The sequence below is a fragment of the Nelusetta ayraudi genome, unplaced genomic scaffold (assembly GCF_046127955.1).
Source record: "Nelusetta ayraudi isolate G7.1 ecotype Tasmania unplaced genomic scaffold, CSIRO-AGI_Nayr_v1 ptg000090l, whole genome shotgun sequence".
Taxonomy (NCBI): domain Eukaryota; kingdom Metazoa; phylum Chordata; class Actinopteri; order Tetraodontiformes; family Monacanthidae; genus Nelusetta; species Nelusetta ayraudi.
Genome location: NW_027466140.1, coordinates 395,533 through 420,754, shown reverse-complemented (window position 1 = coordinate 420,754; position 25,222 = coordinate 395,533). Strand labels below are relative to the sequence as shown.

Genomic DNA, 25,222 nt, shown 5'->3' with positions numbered 1-25,222 from the left:
CCGTGTTGAGTGAACAAGCCAAAAAAAGAGGAAGAAGAAAAAAAGGCATACACGCACACACACACGGGCGACATATACGACAAGTCCCTTTTAACGCCTTATTCTTTCAGAAGCGCAGCGGGGTCAGGTCGCCTTAAAGATGTTGGGAGTCAGGCACGCACCCAATGCCAAAGTTGCTCCACGGGGAGAACACGGAGATCACGTGTACATTCAGGGCACAAGGGTCCTTGATGTTTAAGAGACCAACAGTTGAAGCAATGCCGAGCCAATAAATTCACCCAGCTGGAGCCATCTTGATGACACACTTTTTCGCAATCAGTCCTGAGGAGAGCTGTGGCCACTCTTCCACTTTTTGAGATAGATAGTAGATAGATAGATAGATAGATAGATAGATAGATCACACCAACTGACAGCTCACATTTGCCATTTAAATTGAGGTGCATGTCTAGATTGTTTGAGGAAGACAGAGTACCCACAGAGAAGACCCACGGGCATGGGAAGAACATGCACGCTGCATGAAAACCATTATAAATTCATCACAGCATGAAGACCGACATGGACAAGTTATGGTAATGGAGATTAAGAAGGTAGTGGAGCAATGGAGCAGCTGGAATAAGACAAAGAAAGAAAAAGAAAAAAGGAACTTCAAGTTGAGGGGGAATGAGATACAGAAAAGGGAGATAAAAGCATGACGAGTCAAGGGGAGGAGAACGCTCTGTACTCACAGCCGGTTGCAGGTAATGGGGTCTGGAGCAACTGGGGGACTTTAGTCCGGAGGTGAGTAGGGTAACTGCCTGGTGCCTGCAATGAGAACTAGTTTTAAAACTGCACCAGGCAAGGCAAGACGTGTGTGTACAGTTATGAAAAACACTGATGTGAAAGAGATTCCATAAAACATAGAAAGGAAGTTGAGGCGGGGGGTAATTCTTCTTTGCAGTCGGGATGTGCATGTCATCCATCCACCCTCAGCGCCGAGGTGTCAGAATCAAATAAAAGAACGGAGATGAGAAAATGAGAAGCAGAGAAGGCAGCGGCAGTGGCAGCGGCAGCGGCAGCGGCAGTCGCAGTCGTAGTGGCAGTGGCAGTGGCAGTGGCAGTCGCAGTCGCAGTCGCAGCGGCAGTCGCAGTCGCAGTCGCAGTCGCAGTCGCAGTCGCAGTCGCAGTGGCAGTGGCAGTGGCAGCGGCAGTCGCAGTCGCAGTGGCAGTGGCAGTGGCAGTGGCAGCGGCAGCGGCAGCAGCAGCCCCCTACAGACTGAGGTCTCCCCACAGAGCAGGGCAGCAGAGTGGAAGTGCAGTGGAACAGTGGGACAGTGAAACAGTGGAGTGTGTGAAGCCGTGTGTTTTGGACTGAGAGGGGAACAGCAGTGTGATTATTATAAAAGTCAGTGGCCACCCTGCTGTGTCCTGCGGCCTGCGCCCGTCCACTTTATCAAAGCTCATAGCAACACTGCAGCTTTGCAGCACTGTGCGCAAACTGTCAGTGGGAGGAGTCTGCAGCCCCGCTGCCACAACACACCATGTACGTCTTCATTTCCACGTGCACTATGCACGACTGCCTTCACACTTGACTTTGTGGCCTTGGTGTCACTACACTTGTGAGCGATTGGCAGGCCGCACATTGATCTCCGCCCAGTGTATCGCACAAACCATCCCGCTGCCAATCAATAAAGAAATCTCCCGGAAAATTCATATTGAGAAGACGTGTTTTACCTCCGTGCCTGTGCTGCGTGTGAGGTATTGAATGTTTGCGTGATTCATCAAGCCAATTTGAATTTGGCTCCATTAAAACAGACACCTCGGCCCGCCATCATCACCGCCGGGGCTTTTTCAGTTCCATTGGCAGTAAGAAGCAGCAATGAGTGGACCGCTGCTGTTTGGCAAAGCCGAGGTCGTCCTCACCGCCGAGAAACTAAACTGTCTTGTTTGATTCTGTTAGCACGGAGACGCAAACATTCACTGGAAACTTCAGGGAAGAATGCTTCAGCACGCAAGGAGAGGAAGCGGTCGAGTGAGGCGGGTTTGATGTGACATCGTTGGATGTCTGCGTGTTAATAATAATCTGATCAATAGCGCTCAAACTGCCTGCAGGCTTCACCTCCATTGATCGTGAAGAGACACCTTGAAGGGATTCCTCTGCGCTCGGCGTGATGGGAGGAGCCTGACAACCCAGAGAGTGCGTTGATCTCAGGTGGGTCACGATTGGCTGTGTTACACCTGCCTGTTATATCTCATGCTGTCTTCTGGTCAGGTTGTCATTGTACATGAGCACCGGTTCTCCATTGATCTGAGTGTTTAAAGCACCTGACAGCTTCTTCTGCCAGAAGACAGCAGGTGAGGCTGGGAAGCAGTGTCACTCACACTGCAGTGAACACCACTGGAATGCTGATCCACTGGAATGCGTGACACACGTTCTGCAGAAAAGCCTCTGGATTGACATCATGATTGTGATATCGCAGTAACATCTGATTTAAGATCATATCTCATGGACTTGCACTGAGAGAGTCCAGCAATATGTCATGATAACGTTATTAACAGTTTCACAGTGAAAACATCTCGCTCCAGGATCCTTCACAATAAGACGCGGCATGGCCACCACAATCAAACCAGCATTAATAATTCTGACAGAGGGCAGCGCTTGGCAACAGTGCACGTTCACTGTGGTCCTTAGGGGAGCGTTTCAGGGAGGAGACAGACAAGAAGTCCATTGACCAGGTGGGGTTCACAGAGGGTCCGACCCAGCAACACAGCTGCAGTCAGAGTGAACACTCTTTGATCAACACAACAGAAGTGCAAACTAAGAGTTTCCCTCGAGTTAAAGTCCGTCATTGTCACATCATGAACGATGCAAAATCCGTCCTTTGCATTTGACCATCAGTGGAAAGTTCTGCAGGATGAAACCCGGCCTTCGCCTCAAGACAGTTGGCATAGGCTGACACGACCCAGAGGACAAGACAAGCAGTTGTAGAAGATGGATGGATGTTAGGACGGATGGATGGATGGATGGATGGATGGATGGATGGATGGATGGATGGTTCGACGGATGGATGGATGGATGGTTGGATGGTTGGATGGGTGGATGGATGGTTGGATGGACAGATGGATGGATGGATTTAATGATGGATGGATGATGGATGGATGGATGGATGGTTGGATGGATGGATGATGGATGGATGGATTTAATGATGGATGGATGGATGGATGATGGATGGATGGATGGACGGACAGATGGATGGACGGTTGGATGGATGGATGGATGGATGGACGGACAGATGGATGGATGGATGGATGATGGATGGATGGATGGACGGACAGATGGATGGACGGACGGATGGATGGATGGGTTTTACTAGACTTTGGTACTATGGGTATAATGTGACGTCACCTAATAAAGAATTTCTTTCTGTGCCACCACAACGGTTCATCGAGTCCTTTGAGGTGAAGGGTTGATGTTCATTACCATGAGCTCAATACACACACACTGAACATGAAGACACAAGGACCATGTGACATTTTGCAACATGTACAGAGAAATTCTTTCTCCACCTCTCAAAAGAACGAGAGGCTTGTCTCGTGTATCACTCTTAGCTGCGGCCTTCATGACAACACACTGTTGTCACAGTGTTGTAAAAGAGTGAGCGCGGTGACCTTGCACACAGACAAAGGTGCACTGAGCAGTTTGAGTCAGTGAAGGATGGAAGGGAAGCTTTTTTTCCTTTAATCTGAATAGGAGATAAAGTGATGTTATCATGTCGGAGTGAGGGCAGACTGTCACACTGACGGAGGAAGGGAAGAAGAAAATGTGGAGAGAAAGATAAAGATGTGATGTTCTGATAGCATTCATATTTTAATCTTTTTATCTTTTGTTGGTTCTCTGGTGTTTATGTAAACAGTTTGAGCTTTTGTGTATTTTGGCTTATTTTAAGACTGGAGGCGCATCGAGTCTCTTCATTTATGAGTCTATATTTATATGTAAAGGTTTGGGGTGGCTGTCTTTGATGTGCGTGCACGACGTGCTTGTGAAGGGCAGTGGTATCAGCAGGGAGGGAGGGAGGAGGTTTGAAGGCGGAGACAGTGGAGACGATGACCTGATGAGAGATGGACAGATAAGTGAAGAGAAAGAGAGAGAGAGAGGGATAGGCTGAGAGGATTAGAGGAGCAGAGGTGCTGCTCTGTAGCACTGCAACATGATATACTACCAACACACACACACACACACACACACACACACACACACACACACACACACACACACACACACACACACACAGCCTTTGCAAAGTGGCTGCAGTTGAAGTGAACGGCAGGGAATAAGAAGCTCCTTTCAATCCCACTGCAACCACTCAGGCCAGCTTGGCTTTGACACAAGAGAAGTTTGGAGTGATGCTGCATCAACTTATGCTGCGTTTCCTGCTCTTGGTCCAGGAACTTTTCCTGGATGTGATCTGGATTTGCCCTCTTTACCAGAGGATCTTGAGGAAGTCAACAACGCAGGACGAGGGCACCCTGAGCCTGCAGCGCTCACACCTCACACCTTCACCTGTTAATACTGAAAGCACTTCACTTGGGGGTACCTGGCTGTTTCACAAGACCAGAGCTGCTTGAACCTATGAGCAGGTCCATGGCTTGACTGCTGACTGGTGACTGGTGGCTGGTGAGCATTATTCCACTGTCTGTCAGCAGCAACAGGTGGCGCTAAAGGTGCATGTTTCTCACTGCACTGCAGCAACGTTTCTGCTGCACTTGTTTCCCAGACCCTGTGTATGAATAAAACAGCAACAACAAGCTGTCAATACGCTCTGAGGGACATGAATAATAAAGTCCATTCTAACAACTCTATTATTTATTCATTACATACAACATGCAAGGACAATGATAATGTTTAAAATGTTCTGGAGCCCCAGAGTGAACCTCTTTTCTTTCTTTTTGTTTGTTTGTTTGTTTTTACATTTGTGGGCCTTGATGTGATTTGCTCCATTCCTGTTTCCACACACACACACACACACACACACACACACACACACACACACACACTGAGTCTGAACACCACCAGCAACACAACTACTCAACTGGAATTTTCCATCAAACTGTTTTTGGAGCCACTTTAAAAACCTGTTTTAATAAATGTGGAGGTGTTGTGGACGAACACCTCCTTCCCTCCTGCACACTGACAAACTGCAGAACGTCAACTGGATTCAAATAAAAATCTGCTGCTGCCATCTTGAGACTGTGCCTTTACCCACAGCCAATCAGCTCACTGCATCTCCTCCACTCACTGCTCCTGCAGAAAGCAGTGATGATCATTCAGACTCCTTGTTCACTTCAGTCTGGTGAACATGAGTGGAACTCCTGCTGGGAGTTTCTCACCTCAACAAACCAGCTCACAATTTCAGTCGCTGACTTTTGAATAAGAAACTCCTGCGAAGACGTTCAACACTGCGCTGAGGCCACAGTGAGACGCTTTGTGGGAGGGATTCCCTGCAGTTGCATGGAGTTGTTGGTGTGCACACTGAAGCTGTGCATGCAGTCAGGTCTGCTCCCTGTAGACCAACAACAGGTCTAAGATCCTGCATGTGCAATAACTGCACTGCTTTAGAATTATATTGATTCTATTTCGACTCAGTTTATGTCCACTCTGTGCACTGTATGAGTGTGTATGAGTGTGTGTGTACCGCTGCTGCCAACACTGAGACTTTCCCCATTGAGGGATTAATAAGGAGATATATGTCCATCAAAGGGGAATATAAAGTGCTTAATGCAGCGCCCCCTGGTGGTCGTCCGGGATTTATAGACCCAGAGTTATTACATTTGTCACCCTCGTTGCTTGGCAGAGTGTTACTGTGAAGTTTGTGGCGCTGTTTCAAACAAACAACAACTATTGAGAATTGCATCCGTCTTTGTTGGTCTGTGTGTGTGGTGTGAGAGGTGTTGAACATCACAGCGACCTTCCTCTCCTTTACAATCACTCTCAGGAGCAAGAGAACCAAAGACTCCAGGCCCTTCTCAGGAAGCACAGCGTTGACTTCTAGCTCCGCCCACTGTTTCCTACTACTGCTGTGCATCTCCTTTACCAACCAACATGCCTTCCGGCAGAGTGTCCTTGGTTACAGAGCTTACACTGATAGCACACAGGAAGTCTATCACCCGTAATGAAGTTCTTTTATGCAAATATCTACAATCAGAATGTACATGGACAATGTGGTCAGAACGGATGTTGCATCATCAGGTTCTGCCACGTGGCGAGCTGCCGTGTTCTTGTAAATACTCACACAATGTACATACGCCTCCATGTGTTTGTGATTCAACATTTAAAGAAAGTCAGCATTTTGTTTCAAAAACTGTATTCATGTTTTGTATGAAGACTTTTGTTTTGAAAAACATTTAAAAAGTGCAGATATTGACAAAATATGTTCAGTAAACAATTCTTATTTACAGATTTCACTCAATACACAGCAACATGTGAGTGCTACACATAAAGTATGAAGTCACAGCTTGAACAGGAAGTTGAAGGAAAGAAAAGAATTCACCTGGAAGCCGTTTAAATACCTGTTGGAAACTGTGGGCCATAGAAAATCTGGGGAGTTTGCATGCGCAAAGGAGGAGGTGGAGGAGGACCTCCACCAGGTACTCCACCAGGTACATAGTGATCTCAGGAGGAGGTGGAGGAGTGCCTCCACCTCTTCACCTGGTGGAGGAAGGAGGAGGTGGAGGAGTGCCTCCACCAGGTACTCCACCAGGTACATAGCGATCTCAGGAGGAGGTGGAGGAGTACCTCCACCAGCTGAGGAGGTGGAGGAGTGCCTCCACCAGGTACATCTCAGGAGGGAGGAGGTCTTGGGATACACGGAGAAGCTCAATAAATCTTCAGTTTAAGTTTAAGGTTTGTGCTTGCAGGCCACCGTAGTTCACTGGCAAGTTGAGGAGGGGGAGTGAAAGACACAGCAATCTAAAATGTAACCACTTGATGTCGTGGTTTCTTCTTCAAAATCTCCAAGTATGACACAGTGAGCCTTGACTGTTCAGCAGAGCTGCAGGGTTAGAGTTTGGGTTAGGGTTAGGACCCTGTGACTTCACCCTCAACCAATGAGAGTTGAATGAGTGAATGAGAGTGAGACAACAACAATGCTTCATTTATGCCAGGTTGCATCTGCATTCACTCTGCCACAACTGCACCAATGTGTTTACCTCTGATGCACTTTGACAAGTGGTGCCTTCACTCTGACACCAAGACACAGTCAGTGGACCTTCTAACTGTGGCCACGCCTCCTTTTTAGTCCAAGTGTCTCATTTCTGGAGGCGAGGGCTCAAACGGGGATCCGGGAAGCAGAGGTGCAGTTGCACATTTAGACAAAAGGGAAGAAGAAGTCGGAGGAGAGTTTGGCGTCAATGGTGGGCATGGCTCTGTAGGCGGGGGCAGCAGCAGCACTGACTGCTGTGAAGGTCACAGAGCTGTGGATGGACAGGACACCACTGCCTGGAGACACACTGGCCTGTGAAGACACAACGATGAGAGGATGAAATCACCAGAGCATCACTTTCATCCAGTGCTAATAATATTAATCATATTAATCATATTAATAAAGCAGCCTCACCAAACTGGTGGCGCTGCTCAGTATCGTCTCCTTGACGCTCACAATCCTGGCTTGAGGGTTTGTCAGTGGTCCATACTGAGTCCACTCAATGTCTACATGAAGTGCCAAGGGGACGCTGCAGCTCTGTGTGTCCTGGGAACAGCAAAGCTCATGTTGTTGGGTTGTGACCCAGCAGTGTACAGCAGCTTTCATCAACCACTCATTATCACTGCAGGAGAGCTCAGAAGTATGAATTTGATTACAAGTATGAGTTTGATTACAAGTACGAGATTGATTACAAGTACTTGTAACATGCCTCTGTGCGCTTTATCCACTGCAGCTGTTTGTCATGATGCTGCAGCCAGTCAACAAAGACAGCACAGTGCAGCATGGCTTGGCCAGTTGAGGTTGTTTTTTATACTTCATCATCATCTTCATCATTCTGCCTAACACACATATCTCAATAACTGAAACAACTTCTTTAACAGCTTGACTGTTGATTGGACGTCTGCACAGATTCTCAACTGAAGCCTTTTAAAGACATTTTCCCACCATGTGGTCCGGCTGTACTCACTCCAGGTTTGAAGTTGCTCTGGACCGGCACCCATTCCTGCAGACTGTCTAAGGGAGCGTTTCCAAAGGAGGCCACGTACTGGGGATGGGCTGCACCTCTCAACACGGGGAGCAGGGTGTGAAAGAGCAGGGAGCAGTTGGCAGCATCCTGCAGTCTGAGGAACAGATGACATGAGCAGCATGAAGAGCCTCTGTCCACACTGTGCCTGTACAGGGTGGTCAGCGGTGTGTTGCACAGTGCCTTGCCTCAGTGTGCACCCACACACAGAGTCCACACCAAAGAGGACAGGGGAGCGCTGGTGTGGGCCCTGAAGACAGTCTTGGTCTCCAGCAGTGTGGAGGAGAGACAAGGTGTCACTGGGCTCCACACTGCGAGTCAAGCCAGTGGAATAGATTAAAGAAAAGCTCAGTCATCTGCCACCTTCATATCAAACTGCAAGGCCTCGACTCCCTGCTTCACTATGCTGAGCAAGGTGAGAACTCTCACTCTCTCAGAAAGTCCAGAATGTAATAGTCGGCCTGGTTTCCAGTTTTTATATTGGCAAAAGCTTCACATACCGGCCATAAATCAATCAAAGTGTCTCTTCACAGCACAATACAGAGTGCTGCAATCTGATGCTCCAGCAGACCCCACCCGACCCCCCACCCCCCCGACCCTGAGCTCGGGACTAAGCGGCTATAGAAGATGAATGAATGAATAGAAGATGAATGCAGTCTAATGTCACAGTTTCTCTCCAGATATTCCACACTGAGCTTTAAAGGAAGGAAAAGGCGCAGACGCAAGAAGACGCTTCAAAGGATATTCTGCAGTTCTCATTCCAGACACCAGGGGGAGTCCAACCACATAACCTGGGTTTCCACTAAAGTGGACGGTCACCTTGTCATCCTGTTTAAAAAGAAAATAGAAGACGAGGTGCATCACAATAATTTGGTTATTTTGTCACCAGCTGCGTTTCCATGACAGTGTTTCACAAAATAAAAGCACCAAGTAACTTCACCAACTGTGATTTGCAGGCGTTTCCATTGAATGGTGTGAAACACGTAACCCTCAATTCTGGTCCAATCTCAGCCAACGAGACGCCACCATGAGGAGGATGGAGGTACTAAACATTTTGCCATACAGTTGCATTTCCATGTAGTTTGCTGTCCAGAATGGTAGTTCTATTGGTCTCCTCCTCCGTCCAATCATAATGCGCCATTTTCACTGGTCAGTCAACTGGTCACGTGACCCCGTACAACACGTCCACTGACGTGTCAATGTGTCAATGTGTCAATGTGTAAAAAGTGTTTCCATGACACTATTGCGATATTCCTCTCTATGGACACGTGTGAAAAAGGATAGGGTTAGGGTCAGGGTCAGGGTCAGGGCTAACCCTATCCCTAACCCTATCCCTATCCCTAACCCTAACCCTGACCACCCTAACCTTTTTCACAAGTGTCCATAGAGAGGTTAGAGTCAGGGTCAGGGTTAGGGTTAGGGATAGGGATAGAGATAGGGATAGGGTTAACCCTGACCCTGACCCTAACCCTATCAGAGCATCAAAACCTCTGAGCCAAGTTGAGACGTTTCCATCACCACTTCTTCATTGCCATGTTTATTAGCAATCCCAGGGGTCATGGAAACGCAGCTGTATCAACACTGAAGATGAGAAGATGTCAGTCTGGTTTTGTGAAGGCCAACAGTGGAAGTGAAGAGAAGCTTCCCTGTGGTGAGACTACCTGGACAAACGTGATGTGAAACTCCTGTTGCAGGGGCAGCAGTGCCGCGTGCACGAATCCCAGCACCAGAGACAGAGTCACATTCACGATCTCACCGGCTGGGTTGTACTTGATGACATAGAAAACCTAAACATATGACAAACCAAGGGGGAGGGGAGGGGGGGGCGGGAGACAGTGGTGAAGTTGTGAACAGCAGAACGTGAGTTTAATTCCACATCATCATCAAACCTGGCAAAAGCTGTGAGGGGAAGCACAAGACTCACTGCTTCCCACTGCAACATGAGGCCTTCAGTGATGGTTGGAAGGGTGTGTGGACTGGGTTAGTAGTGCACTACTTTACAGAACAGGTACAAGTACTTGCATTTCAGTACTCATACCAAGCACTAAATAACATCTCTACACATTATTTCCACGCAGTGACTTTGGCTTTTCAACAGATGTTCTGTTCTGGAACAACATTCCTCAGCCTGAGGTTCCAGAACAGAGCGACTCTTACAGTTTAAAGACAGATTTAACTAAATCGTCATATACATACATGTACTACCGGTCTTGGTGTCGTGGTACCAGCACGTATTTCCTGGGAATGAGTCGAGTACTCAAGCCCAGTATCGGTACCGATACCTGATACTGAAATGGGTTCATCCCTGGTTAGCAGGATCATTGTTGTAGAGGACAGTGTTGTGAGCAGTGTCACTGCCGTCTCCAGTGATTCCAGTGATTTCAGAGTCACAGGCAGAAACAAGAAGTGCACTGAAGTGCAGCAGCAATGTGTAGAAATTCCAGCCTGTGATTCAGCAGAGAAGGGAAGTGAAGTGATTTCACAACGCAACAACAGCACTGTGCAGCTGCTCTCTTTCAGGACAACACACCACTGTCTTGTGTGTCTTTACAACATCACTGGCAGACCTGGCAGTGTCTGAGCAGTCACACTGGGGATTAGAAGGTGGTGAAGAGCCGTGACAGTCGTGTTGCTCTGCGTAGTGTTGTCACTTCTTAAAGAGACACATTTTCTTCACAGTGTCAGCGACACAATGCATCAAATTGTCATCTGAATACAAGATGACTTTCAGCTCAACAACCACTGTGAAGTGAATCTAAGTTGACACAGTTTGTAGACACAACCACAGCTGAGGAGATCAGCTGTGGGTGAATACATCACACTCAAAGGTTGGGTCAAAGGTCAAGTGTGTAATATTTGGAGATTTTGAGGAAGAAACACTCTCCCTCCCTCTCCTGAGTTCGCCAGTGAACTACGGTGGCCCTGTGCAACCCAACCTGGATACCTGGGCCACCTTCTTCTTCTTGGTTGCTTTATTTGAGGACGGAAGCCGTCTCTCAAATGATGAAACGCTCTGCTGTCAGGCAGCTGGATTGTCCACACCAGGCTTCCTTAGAAATACACTGGTGCAAGATGGCAGCTCACTGGGAGCACTGGGACCCTGACTGGTCCATGGAGGTTCTCATATATAAATAAGAGACAATCTAATGGTGGGAAAACCTAATGACCTTTATTGCACTGCAATTCTAGACTTTTATGAATGTATTTATTTGCATTATATTAAACTAACAATATAAAACTGGACCTTAAGAGAAAAGAGACGCACAGTGATTTCCAGTGTTGACCTGCGGGACTCACCTTGAGCACAGCGTTGGTGCAGAAGGTGGAATTGAGCAGAACAGGGCTGCGGTTTTCTTCAGCCTCCAGCTGCAGCTGCGTCTGTGTCCCATCCAGAGCCTGCAGGACCACGGACTCCACCGTCACGCCAACCACCTGCAGCGAGGGGTTCCAAACACTGCCTCAGTTCTCAGCTTTGTCACATTGAAGGAAGAGCAGCGACTAAAGCAAGCAAGCAAGCAACACTGTAATATTCTGACATGAATAAAACCACACAAGCGGATGTCAGGGTTCAAATGCAGTGCACTCAAATCTTTTGAAGATGGCTGCCGAGCTTTAGAAGCTTTTCAAGGAGGAGGGGAGAAAACGCTGACGCAATCATTCTGTGGTGCAGTGAGTGAGCAGTGAGTGAGCAGTGAGTGAGCAGTGAGTGGTGAGTCAGTGTTTGTGATGTCAGGGGGGTGCGTTGACTCGTCCCAACAATAAAGCTGAGGCTGGGACAGTGTTAGGGTTAGTGCAGTGTAGTCAACACTGTTAACCACTCAAGTGCATTGTAAATACAACAGAGTGAGCAGAACAAATGTCAAGGCAATGTTTGGCCTGTTTTACAGCTCAACTCAACTTGCAACTCACACTGAGCCGAGCCGAGCCAAGCCAAGCCGGGCCCGCCTGGGCCCGGCCGGGACGAGAGCAGCAGTTCTCAGCTGCTGGAGTCTCAGGACTCACATTATTTTCCTCATCATGAAGTAGCCATCCAATCAAAACAGTTCCACGAGCCACCAGTTGAGCAACACTGGCCCGGTGGAAACGCACCCTTTGTTGTGTAAACTGGCCACTGTTGCCACCATGCAGTGCATCCTGTCTTGCTAAATGTGGTGCTTTGCTAACCAGAGTTTACGCAGCTTCTTCGACCACTGCAAGTTCATAGTTGCCAATTATTGGATCATGGAATCATTATGGGATGTAGACAGTTGACACAGGTCAGCTGGTCCCTGGCTGAGAGGAGAGGAAATTTACTTACTGTTGCACCTGCAGTCTTCCCCTGTGGAGGAGGAGGAGGACAAGTTGAGTTAGATGACTAAAGCAACACATTACAGTCAGTTTGTTAATCTGGAGAGAGAGAGAGAGAGAGAGACAGAGAGAGACAGAGAGAGAGAGGGAGAGAGAGAGAGAGAGAGACAGAGTGACAGACATACAGACAGACAGAGAGACATACAGAGTGACAGACAGACAGAGTGACAGACAGAGTGACTCACAGCCAGCAGCTGGACGGTAGTGTAAGTGTCCATGCTGATGGCAGACTGAGCGCTGCAGTCGTGACTCAGGCTGACTTGACGGGAGCAGCTGCTGCTCTCATCCACCAGGAAGCCTGAGAGACGCATAATAATAAAATCCTTCAATCAACTTCCTGTCCTGAGTGAGCAGCAAAGTCAAGCAACAGTTGAATCTTATTATTATCAACGACTGTGAGAGAAAAGAGCCTCGTGTTTCAAACAGGTTGTGTTCGCAGGAGGAAAATGAAAGGGTTCCTTGAAAGGAAAAATCAACGTCTATGTGAGTGGAGTCCAACTCACACTCACAATGCAGTGGCAGGACAACATTGATATTGACTGAGAAATAAAATCTTCCTCCAGAAACAACAGTGAACGTTTTCATAGGAACCCAAACAAGCAAAGTTTAATACTGGACAATAAATAAGACAAGTATTGCACACATGCATTTACTGCATTACCCTGCACACAAAGAACAACACAATCAGTATTGATCGTAATAAATGATTATATCGATCATTTATTACATTATTAGTAAGCACAGGTCGATGATTTAGAAACAATCAAGTTGGATTCAGGCGTTTTTCAAATGCCAATTCCTCCCAACAGCTACGACAGTTTTTGACTCATGATTGTCGTCATAATTAAAAGTTGTGTAGCTACCTGCAGGGTTGCTGTCCACACATTGAGCAGTCACAGCAGCGGCTGGAAACAGCAGCAGCCCAGTGAGTCCTGCCTCTCCCACTGTCGCCATCACGTCCCCATACTGAAAACAAACACATATATGAAGCTAATGCTGTGCTAGGCTGATGCTAAGCTAAGCTGATGTAAATGCACGACACTTCAGTTGGAATATTGACTCTCGTGGCATTGACTCACCTGGTATCCAGAAACTGTCCCGCCCTCTGATTCGGATCTCTCACCGTCGTTTCCTTCGGGGCCAAAAACAAAGCTGCTAAAGCGTTGATAGAGGGACTTAAAATTGCCGTCGGTGGGAAGAGCCGGGGGGGGATGAGAGAACCCATCAGCACCTGGACAGAGACCATAAGTGGGAAGAGCGGGGTGGGAATGAGAGAACCCATCAGCACCTGGACAGAGACCAGAGGTGGCAGGCAAGCCGACATAGCGAGGATGCAGTCGTACAGAGTTCAGTGACGTTGAACCATGGTCAGCGGTGTGCGAACTGTGGCCCACAGTGGGTTCTATAAAGTGCCAGGTGGGGGGGGGGCAGCAGCAGATGGATTCAATCTATCCTGAACCACCCAGACCCAGCAGGGTGTTGAGCTCTTAGAACCATCCAGAACCATCCAGAACCACCCAGACCCAGCAGGGTGTTGAGCTCTTTATTGAAATGACTCTGTGAACACTGCACACCTGGAGGAGATGCAGCTCTTTGACGACTGACTGACTGTTGACATCATTTCTTTAAGTTCGGCTTTAGGGCCGGATTAAAAAAGCTAAAGCGGCCCCATATGGCCCCCAGGCCGTAGTTTTCCCACAATGGTTGTGGCTCGTGTTGACTTGTAACACCCAACACCAGCAGGGTGCTGAGCGTGGTGGACTCACGGTTCTGAGAGTGGACACAGAAGACGTCGCTGTTGGACTCCTGCTGCACCGCCGCCTGCAGCTCTGAGTGGCCGCTGACGCTCGTCCTTAAGGAGTAGGACGCCACCTCCTGGCTGCACAGCTGCGTGTTGCTTCTGCACACACCAAGGACGCCACCTCGTGAATTCATGCCTTCATCAACTACCTGCAGACCTTCAATTTCAGATATTGGTATTGACGGCATTGTTTCCCAGCTCAGTGGGAATGAAGAACACGCTGAAGCGGCTGAGAGGTCCCAGTGGGAGTTGGGTCAGTTCTACATTTCTAGAACATTATGAAGTCACCAGGCAGAACTCTGGTTGTGTGATATTATCATCAGAATACCTACCTGAGCGTCTGGACTGAGCAGGTAGTGAACAGCGCCACCTGCTGCTCCTCACACTGTCCGTCACAGCAACAGTTCATGTCACACCGCTCCTTGTCTTCATCACAGGGACACACACTGTTAACTGACACACAACAACAACAAGCCTTACAACAACATACACACAAACTACGTTTGTGTCAAATGTATTTATTGATTTTATTTTGTTTTACTTAAAAAAAAAAGTGGTGTGGGGGCGGGGGCGTGTTGTTGTTTCAACATAAAAAGGGAGGATTTGAGCGGCCTCATCAGCCCATTTTCAATTTTAAAGGAAAAACATTTCGTGTATTTTGCACAACAGCGGCATTTACTCACACAAAGCCGAACATTTATTTGCAATCGATTACGCTCCCTAGGAGTAAAACAACAAAGCAGCTCGCCTGCTTACAGCGTTTATTACAAATCAACGACTCACTGTCGGTGACTGGCGTCGGCAGTCGACCGGAAACGGGTAGCGGCTCCGCCGAGGACGCGGTGGGGAGGACGGGCACCACCGTGGTGCGGAGGTCGGTGACGGTCGGTGGCGGAGTCGAGGTATTAAATAGATCGAAATACGAGTTCGCTTCCTCACCAAACACGCTCACATTTAAAGTGTTTGTGCTATTGTCGTTGGAATTGACGACGGCGAACGACAAAAAGAGATAGAAAATGTTTAATAGAAAAATAGAAAACAGCGTTTTGAGCCTCATGGAGGCCGCCATCTTTGTTTGAGCGTTGCTACGATTCTTCTTCTTCGGTGGTGGAATAGTAGTGAGTTCGTAGCTACAGAAAAACGTTTCCACCTCCTGCTGGCGACAATAAGTTATTGTTTTTTAATGTACTGCTCAAACTTTACTGATGTTTATCAATAAAAACAAAACCATTATAGGAATCATTGTTGTTGTTAATGTGTCACAATTGTTGACTGTGACCATGAAATATGCGTGTCACACCACAGAGGTCACACCATAGAGGTCAAACACCCAACAGTTGCCTGCTGGTCTCTGAAGCAGAGGTGTCAAACTCTGTTTTTCAACCACTGTGCCGCAGAACACTGGTAGTGTAAGATTATACAATCTTACTGAATTAGTCTAAAATAAATCTAACAACATTCCATTGTGGAGTGAATGCACTTTAAAAGGAATGTGAGCCTATTTTCCTCCCAGGAAATCAGCTCTGTGTGCAGGCCCAGGTTTCACACTGAGTCAACACAAATAAATGAACAGACTCTATTGACTGACAGACTATAATAGTGATATACTAATATATCACTATTATATCTGGAGGAAGGATCAATGCTGGCCTGAGTTGGTCTTTCTCTGTGTCCCTGCAATAAACAGGCCACTTGTCCAGGGTGTCGCCTGCCTTCGCCCTAGGACAGCTGAGAAAGGCTTCAACAGCAGGTATTGAAAATGGGTGCATGAAGTTAAAAGAACTGGCATCATCATTTTCAGTCACTATATGACTTACACAACTGTTATGACAAAGTGTTTCGTCTTTTGCCATTTTATTCAATGTTTTTTGTGATTTTGTGTCTTCAATAAAATCTCTGTTGAAACGATACTCAACTAAAAATAAGTGCCGGGGTGTCTAAATCAGGGGTGGGCAGACTACGGCCCGGGGGTCCATATGCGGCCCCTGAAGATTTTTAATCCCGCCCAACAAATTTGAAGAAATTATATTATTAAGCACTAAGTCAGTAAAATCGCTGTATTTCATAATTTTTTCATGCATCTGCTGCTGCTCCGGCCCCTCTGTCACATTTTAGAACACGTGAGTCCCCGCCAGGCAAACAGTCGCCCCACACCTGGTCTACATGGTAGCTGGGAGAGGTGTATCTTCACCTCCATCAATATTCTATCATGACTTTCACTGCAGTTAGGGTCACAGGGCAGGTGGAGCCTCTCCCTGATATTATGGGATGGAGACGCTCTCAGGATGCGGAGGAGTCACCAATCAGTTGCAGGGGCACATCAACATTCACACTCCCACCTGCAGAAATACCTTGAGAGAAGCCACACACACACACACACACACACAGACAACATGCAACCTCAACACAAACACTGCTACTGGTGTGTTGGCTTAGTTTCAAACAGGACTTTAAACTCTTGTCCTGTTCAAACAGTGACCTGAGTCGATCCATAACCACGGTGCCGACCGGAGTGAGCAGAGAACCTGGCAACATGTCTGTAAGTGCTCCGTCTCTCTCTCTCTCTCTCTCTCTCTCTCTCTCTCTCTCTTTTATTCAACGCTAAATAGACATTGTGCACCTTTAAAAAAAACTAATCTAAACTGTAATTCATTAACTAATACAGTTAACACGTTTGTATCTGGCTCATGGCCTTAATGATTGCACACAGCTAACTTAAGTGTCACGTGGTGAGTAATTGTGGATGCACTGATATCTTTCTTTCAACCACACGCAGCTTTTTCCTGCCTTTGACGTCTAAACATGTCAAAGGAATTTAAACTTGTTTCTGATTGAAAGAAAAGATGTAAATCCATCAAAACCAGTTTATTATGGCTGAGAAAGTGTCTTTTACTTTACTTTACTTTACTACAGTGAGATGAGGACAGACAGGAGGGTGTTAGAAAAGTTTCATCTTGCCTAATAATAATAATAATAATAATAATAATAATAATAATAATAATAATAATAATAATAACATCAATTCAGAACTCAATACTATCCACTCATTCAAGACGTTGATGCAGCCTGAATATGCTGGCAGAATACCAGCAGAGCATTCTGGTTATTGTAGTATTAGCAGTAGTGGGGATTTTGTAACGACCTTGCTGGACATATGTAATTACACTGCCAGAGTTTGACACCTGTTTGACACCTACCATGTGAATCTTCTGTGCGTTTGCTTCATTTACTGGCATGAAACTACTTGATGACACTGCTGCATGTGCCCAGTGATGACACTGCTGCACGTGCCCAGTGCGCCACCCAGTGGACCGAGGTTGAAAGAGAAATCAGCTGAGCACCACTAAGACTGACAGCAGTTCATCAATCAGCTGCTGCGTTCAGGACCAAAGCCCATTCAGGTGTCACTGTATTAAAACAGAAGCTCCTCCTCCTTATGGTTTTCCAATGTTTTACCCTTCAGAATAAACAGGGTCCAGCCGGTGTGGAGCTGTCGCCGCCCCCCACTGGTCTGGAGGCAGAATACGAGACGCTTTTCACCCCTGAGGCGCTTCTCTTTGTCCAGGAGCTCATCTCCTTGTTTGATGAAGAGGTGGACGAGGTACGGTAATCTTCATCAACAGTTCATCTTATTTGTGTATTAGTCTATGACAGGCGTGGGCCAACTACGGCCCAGGTGCTGTATCCGGCCCGCCAAACTGAAGAAATGCTATTAATAGCACCTCAGTCATAAAATATCTCCTATCTCATATAATATCTCCTCAGTGTTTTCTGAGCCGTGTCAATTAAGAGCTAAATACTGTTGGACTTAAAACACACTCATTTTCTTGGATATATTTTTTTCCTCCTATGAGGTGGGTCACCAAAAAACTGCTCCTCCCTCTGTTTAATTCAAGCACTGTAATGCAAGTCTTCATTTTCTACTTGTTGTGTAGAAAGGTGGTATTGGTGCATCCGTAGTTTGAACACATGAGTTGAAATTGTGTTTTTTTTGTCACTGACGCGTTTAAAAACCTGTTTGACTCGACACGAGACCGACGCTTCCCTCAACCCAATGCCAGGTCTTGAGGTTACGAGCGTCTCGAAAGGCCCACCTGGATCTGTCCGGTGAGCTGCCCAAGTTTCTGAAGAGCACGGCACACATCAGACTGGACCCAAACTGGAGAGTCGGCCCGGTACCTCTAAGACTGCGGAGACGACACGTGGACGTAGGGGACCTGGCGCCCTGCGATACCGAGCGCTTCATTCAAGCTCTTCAGTCTCCTGCACAGGGCCTTCAGGTACCTCAGCCCAGCGCACTGCTGCCTCGCAGCAACAAGGCTGTGGGTTCTGACCTTTCTGTGTGGTAGTCTGCATGTTCTCCCTGCATCTTCTGGGTTCTCCCCGGGTTCTCACTGCGTCATCTGGGTTCTCCCTGTGTCTTCTGGGTTCTCTCCGGGTTCTCCCTGCGTCTTCTGGGTTCTCTCCGGGTTCTCCGGCTTCCTCCCACAGTCCAAAAACATGCATGTCAGGTGAATTGGAAACTCTAAATTGTCCATAGATGTGTGTGTGAGTGTGGATGGTAGTTTGTCTCTATGAGGCCCTGCGATGACGTGTCCAAATGCCCTCTAGTTGAACCTCACTGTGAGGGTGATGTGACTGATATACAATAACTGTCTGAATAAGCCGGGCACTGGGAAAAGTCAAGGTTCCGCTATGTTCCCCTACTGTTCCAACTTTGTCTTTAACTCATGTTTAAATTGAATGATGTCTCCTCTGTGCTTTGACAGGTGGACTTTGATGATGGGAACTGTCCTACATTTCACAACCAAATCAAAGGCATCCATAATGTGTACAAGGCGGCTCACAACCACATTCCCAGTAAGAAGTTTTCTTGCGTGTGCGTGATTAAAACTCACACGACCTCACCGTGTAGTTGTCATCCATGTCACAACAGATGTGCCGCACATTTCACGTGCTCCAGTGCTGATGATGCGCCCGCGTGCCTGGAACATGGTTGAACACAACATGATGGTACAAAAGAAGTCGTTGAAAATGCTATCGTTGAAAATGCTATCAGTGTTTTTGATTTTTGTTCAGTTTTTACATTAACAGACAGACCGAGTGAGGCACAAACAACAACGTGTGTGTGTGTGTGTGTGTGTGTGTGTCAATTGTAAATATAGCAGTTGGAAGAGTTTTAGTATTAATATATAATAATAAATACTGTAGTTATAAGACAGAACATGGTAAATAAAAATAAAATAAATAGGTAAATAAAGGCATTCATAAATCACCCCCCTGAACCTTGCAGTGTTAACATTGTTGTAATGTTACATTCAACAGTGTTTTCTTTGAAAGGTTGTGTTGGCGGTTGCATTGTTTTGGTGATGGTGGTGATCCAAGCGTGAAACAGACGGCGCTGTGTTTGTGCTCACTGTTTGCCAGGTGGAGGGGAAGCAGGCGCCCGGCCCCCTCTTTGACTTTGGACTCCTTGTATTTCACTGTGGCAGGACGCTGTTTGCAAACAACAGTGGACCTTTTTTCTATCTCTCCAAAGCAAGTTACACACATACACACAGATAACACCGCTACCTTAAAGTTAATATATATGTAAAAACAGCCAAAACATTTCCTTGTGTTGATTGCTAGGTGGAGAACCGACTGGAGGCCAAACTATGGAACAAGATCTTTGTTTGGACACAACAGAAGGTTTATACTCCTCTCCTTTGCAACGATAGGTTGCCGAGTAACATTGGGGTTTACAAATCCCTCCATTCATCTTCTGCCGCTTGTCTGGAGTCTCAACAGTCTCAACAGAGACCCCCAGACCTCCCTGGACCCAGTCACCTCTTCCAGCTCATCCGGTGGGACCCTGAGGCGTTACCAGGCCAACCGAGAGACCTGGTCCCTCCAGCGTGTCCCGGGTCTTCCTTGGGTCTCGTCCCGGTGGGACATACCCAGAACACCTCCCCAAGGGGACGTCCAGGAGGCATCCCAAACAAATGCCCCGAGCCACCTCAGCTGGCCCCCTCTCAATGTGGAGGGGTAGTGGCTACACTCTCGAACTCCTCCCACTTTCCCTGGGGAAGACCCAACCCCTCATCCTGTGCCTGATGCTTAATTCACACTCAATGCGTTTTTGGCACAGAAAGGCGCAGATCGCTGTGACGACATCTTGCTGTGCCCAATAGGAGAGCAGCTGGTTCTGAGAAAAAAAGTGCCCCAGATGCAGAGCAGGGCGCCAGTGTTTAAAATATGTGTTCAAACTTCTCTGCATGGAAATGTGCCGGACAATATATGAACATAAAGTTGTAACTCTTGCACCATGGTAGCACTTCCTCACTGAACGGCTGCGCTGCCACTACCCTGTGCTTGCCGCGGTCAATGTGAATTCAGCATGAGGGTCACCTCGGTCCTGACCTTGTCCCTAAGGTTGACCTAGCTCCTGACCTTGTCCCTAAGGTTGACCCAGGTCCTGACCTTGTCCCTAAGGCTGACCCAAGTCCTCACCTTGTCCCTAAGGTTGACCCAGGTCCTCATCCCGTCCCTAAGGTTGACCTAGCTCCTGACCTTGTCCCTAAGGTTGACCCAGGTCCTGACCTTGTCCCTGAGGCTGACCCAAGTCCTCACCTTGTCCCTAAGGTTGACCCAGGTCCTGACCTTGTCCCTAAGGTTGACCTAGCTCCTGACCTTGTCCCTAAGGTTGACCCAGGTCCTCATTCTGTCCCTAAGGTTGACCTAGCTCCTGACCTTGTCCCTAAGGTTGACCCAGGTCCTGACCTTGTCCCTAAGGTTGACCTTGCTCCTCACCTTGTCCCTAAGGTTGACCCAGGTCCTCATCCTGTCCCTAAGGGTCCGCCCAGCCACCCTACAGAGGGAACTCACTTTGGCCATTTGTATCCGTGATCTTCACCACCTAAATATACACAGATTCTGTGACTGCCCTTTCTGCAAAGCTTTCTCACAGTCAAAACACACCACGCAAAAGGACTCAAGCCAAGTGTGGATGATTCTTTGGAAGTGAACAAAGAGTTATTATTATTATACTGCAGTTGCTGTGAATGCCAGTCATCCTGGAGAGCCGTCATGGGTTTTCCCTGTCTTTGTGTTCCCAGCTCGGCCTTCCACTCGGCAGCATCAAGGCAACGGTGCTGATCGAAAATGTACTGGCCGCGTTTGAGATGGAGGAGATTCTCTTTGAGCTGCGAGAACATTCGGCGGGACTCAACTGTGGCATCTGGGACTATTCAGCCTCGTTTGTCAACAAGTTCGGTAAATTCGCGCTTTCAGATTATCGAGCACCACACCGGGGTTAAAGTTCCAGTGTAGAGAATTTGGCCTGATTTATTTTTATATTGGTAAAAGCTTAATATACTGCACAAATATACACTAATGAAAGAGTGAACTGGCAGTACAATAAAAAGAGTTTGGGTTTTCCTACCTATTAGGGTGAATGCTCTTGTCCTCAAAAAAACCCCAAAGAATAAGAAGATGGATGAGGTATCCAGGTTTGTATGTGCAGGCCACTGTAGTTCACTGGCAAGCTTAGGAGAGGGAGGGTGAGCTAATGACTTCTGCAATCTAAAATGTAACCACTTTGTGTCACTTTTTTCTCAGACTCTCCAAATATTAAACATTTAACCTTTGAAGAGTTTACCAGTATAATTAGTTGCCAGTATCAAATCACCTTTTCTATACGCTTCTACATCGTACTCGTTTGTATTAAAAGAAAATGTGCTCCTCCTGCAGGTCACAGGCAGGCCTTCCTGCTGCCCGACCGCAGTAAATACGTCAACATGGAGAAGCGTTTCCTACGGAGTTACATGGACCTACTGGTTCAGACATGTCATCGCAGGGGAGCGCTGGCCACAGGAGGCATGGCTGCCTCGCTGCTGCCTCGGGATCCACTCAGTGACTCCCATCAGAGGGTCCTGACCACTGTCACCAGGTTGGGAACACTGCCACTAGAAAACCCATGAACAGGAATTACATAATTTGAAACTTCCTCTTGATTGTCAAGAAAAAGGCAAACGTGCGAGCTTTGAAATCACGCATGAAAAATGTTCCATCACCAAGGTCAGGTCTGGCAATGCGGCTACGGCTAAATTAGAGGTGGGCAAACCAGAGGGGCCGGAGCAGCAGCAGATGGATTTAGTGTTTTGGTGATCCACCTCATAGCAGGAAAGAATGTTATCATGGGATATGTAGAAAATGTGCTTTAATGTAAATTATTATCAATATCATTTCTTCAAGTTCAGAAGGCCACATTCAAACACTTAACTGGCCACATATGGACCCCGGGCCGTCGTTTGCCCACGCCTGAGCTAAATAATGTCTGTAAAAGTGCATTTGGCCACAGCATCAATACCAGTAGCACTGAACAGCAACACTCAGACTCAAGGTGAATTAGCTGGTGTTGATTTTACCCTAACCCATTTTACCCTAACCCTAAACCTAACCCTAACCCTGTTGTCTCTCCTCTCATTGGTCAGTATCATGTTGTTGTCTCTCCTCTCATTGGTCAGTGTGATGTTGTTTCCTCTCCTCTCATTGATCAGTGTGATGTTGTTTCCTCTCCTCTCATTGGTCAGTGTGATGTTGTTTCCTCTCCTTTCATTGGTCAGAGTGATGTTGTTTCCTCCCACATTCAGACTGAAGCTGCTGGAGATCCAGGCAGGTGTGGACGGTTTCATGGTGTACGATATGAATTTAATTGAGCCCATGCAGAAAGTGAGAAGTAAACCCTGTGAATTATTTCATGGTGCATCATTCACTTATAAACCCTGTGGCAACTCTTTACCCCTACACAGTTGTTCCAGCGTTTCACAGAAGGAGACAACCAGCTTCATCAGCTTCGGACCGACGTCACCGTGTCCCATGAAGATCTCCTGGCCATGCCTTTGGTCTGAGATGCAAACAATTGCAGATAGTTAAATATGTAACATTAAAATAGACTGGCATATATACCCAGATATAGATGTATTTTTTATATCAACTGTGATGAAATAATATTTGTCGTAAATGTGTGATTATTTGATTTTAGATGTACGACTGCAATGCATTCCTAATTATTGAAATGTTCGCTGCCTATGATGTCTCTGAGTATATTATATGGTATAATATGATATTTCAAACCTAATAGGGGTTAGGGTAAGGGGTAAGGAGTAAGGGTAAGAGCTCCCTCTATTTCTTCTTTCCAAAGGGTGGTGTGACTCTTTTTGGTTTGAAATACAACATTGCAGTTGGTGTCCTCTTCATCGATGCTTGGCTGACAGGTATTTGTTTATCAGCATATTATTATTATTCCTCATGTGTGTCTGTGGCCGACCATCTGAAACTCAGCTGTCTTCCAGGCAAGGGACACTTTTTCTACAGAGGTCAGGTGGAAGACTCAGCCACAGCAGAGATTTCCCGATCTCAGGTGAGCATTGGATTACAGATTCACATCTGTCACCCCCCCCCCCCCACACACACACACACACACACAAAACAGAGTAACTGTGTAAGGGCAAAGCCACACAGACAAATCATGATCCAAAGAAATATTTGTGACATTTTAGAATGAGATTCAGCTTTCAGAATGAGCTTTATTGGTCAAGTCTGTGCATGGCAAACAGGGAACTTGACTCCAGTTTATCTTTGTTCTCTCTACTTCGCTTAAAAACCAAAACCAAATGATAAATTAGTCAACAAAAGTAAAAAACAAACAAAAAAAGTAAACAAATGTGCAACTCGGTAAAATAAAATAAAAATATATATGCAAGTATATATCATATGTATATATGATATATACAGATATACATTAACATTTTTTAAAAACATGTCTAAAATATAAAAATCATGTACGTAGGTGCAGCAGAGGGAGGGAGATTGTCAAAGCAGTGCAGTATAAGCAGAGTAGACAGGTGACAGACTGATTGTTATTGCACAGTGATTGTGATCGCTTCGAGTCCTCGTTACTGATGATTGATACCCGGGTCAGACTGCTTTGGATTTGATGTTTTAATCTTCCAGGTGTGGCAGTGGATCCGTCACGGGGCTCAGTTGGAGGACGACCAGAGGCCGGTCAGCAGGGAGCTGGTCGTCCTGCTCACCAGCGGGGTGCTGAGGGAGCTCAGTGCCTCATGTCACTCTGTTAGGTGAGCAGACACTCCCCTTATACTATCACTACTACTAATAAGAGACTCAACGTAACATAAATCTATTGGCAGTAATAATATGTGTCCAGTCATGGGTTAAGCCTAACCCTAACCCGTCTGGGGGTCGAAAAGGAAGCAATATGTGAGCTGAATGTAGAGGTGAAGGGTTGTTAAACGTCTTACAGCAAACAAGAACACTGTATTGTTTTGATACCTTGTAGAAGATCAATGTTGCACCGAATGCCTTCATTTATTTCTATACCTTGATGTGATTTTGCAGGGCTAAGCAGAGGCTGCACACTGCAGCAGACGTGTTCCTGGAGGTCGTCCTGAAGAGGGATTTCCCAGCGTTCATCACCACGTACCTGAACGAGGAGCACACCTTTCTCAACGCACACCAGCGCACACAGTTGGAGATTGTGGACAAATCCAAGCTATGATTTTCATCCTTGATGATCATCGTCCCTCCACATTGATCTCTCAATATGATACAGTTTCTAAATTAAAGTTTCTGAACCTTCATTGTAATTTCTGCACCTTAACATCTTTCAGATATCAATAACAAAGTCGACCCAACGAGAATTTGGATTTTTTTTTTCCTAAAATCCCATCAATTTAAGGCCGTTTCAGGAGGCAGACTTCAGGGACCTGTGGTATCATCCTTTAGCTCAGGGCTTCTTGTATAGTATGTATGTATATATACTATGTATGGTTACCCGGGGTTTGAATAACGGTGTAGGCGTAACCCATGCCC

At 46.8% G+C, this 25,222-nt stretch overlaps 2 protein-coding genes and 1 long non-coding RNA gene across 3 annotated transcripts; 2 read left to right on the top strand and 1 right to left on the bottom strand.

The window, feature by feature from the left end:
• Nucleotides 1–6,163: 6,163 nt before the first annotated feature.
• Nucleotides 6,164–6,874, top strand: LOC142901903 (uncharacterized). The gene is made up of 2 exons (XR_012929008.1): nucleotides 6,164–6,600; nucleotides 6,758–6,874. It is a non-coding gene; the product is annotated as an uncharacterized LOC142901903 (long non-coding RNA).
• Nucleotides 6,875–7,011: 137 nt separating this feature from the next.
• Nucleotides 7,012–15,451, bottom strand: LOC142901901 (tectonic-1-like). The gene is made up of 14 exons (XM_076046632.1): nucleotides 15,131–15,451; nucleotides 14,680–14,800; nucleotides 14,313–14,446; nucleotides 13,626–13,777; nucleotides 13,410–13,512; nucleotides 12,732–12,844; nucleotides 12,497–12,517; nucleotides 11,497–11,631; nucleotides 9,861–9,986; nucleotides 8,945–9,027; nucleotides 8,388–8,525; nucleotides 8,143–8,296; nucleotides 7,590–7,721; nucleotides 7,012–7,487 (listed from the first exon to the last, which is right to left on the bottom strand). The coding sequence occupies exons 1-14, from the start codon at nucleotides 15,414–15,416 to the stop codon at nucleotides 7,341–7,343; spliced, it is 1,845 nt and encodes a 614-aa protein (XP_075902747.1). The 5' UTR covers nucleotides 15,417–15,451; the 3' UTR covers nucleotides 7,012–7,340.
• A 1,343-nt stretch (nucleotides 15,452–16,794) lies between these two features.
• On the top strand, nucleotides 16,795–24,984 carry ugl (ureidoglycolate lyase). Its single transcript, XM_076046667.1, has 15 exons — nucleotides 16,795–16,886; nucleotides 17,811–17,948; nucleotides 18,409–18,627; nucleotides 19,117–19,207; nucleotides 19,284–19,360; nucleotides 19,775–19,885; nucleotides 19,979–20,038; nucleotides 21,445–21,601; nucleotides 22,079–22,277; nucleotides 22,981–23,059; nucleotides 23,140–23,232; nucleotides 23,532–23,604; nucleotides 23,683–23,750; nucleotides 24,344–24,468; nucleotides 24,749–24,984. The coding sequence occupies exons 1-15, from the start codon at nucleotides 16,881–16,883 to the stop codon at nucleotides 24,906–24,908; spliced, it is 1,656 nt and encodes a 551-aa protein (XP_075902782.1). The 5' UTR covers nucleotides 16,795–16,880; the 3' UTR covers nucleotides 24,909–24,984.
• Nucleotides 24,985–25,222: the final 238 nt, after the last annotated feature.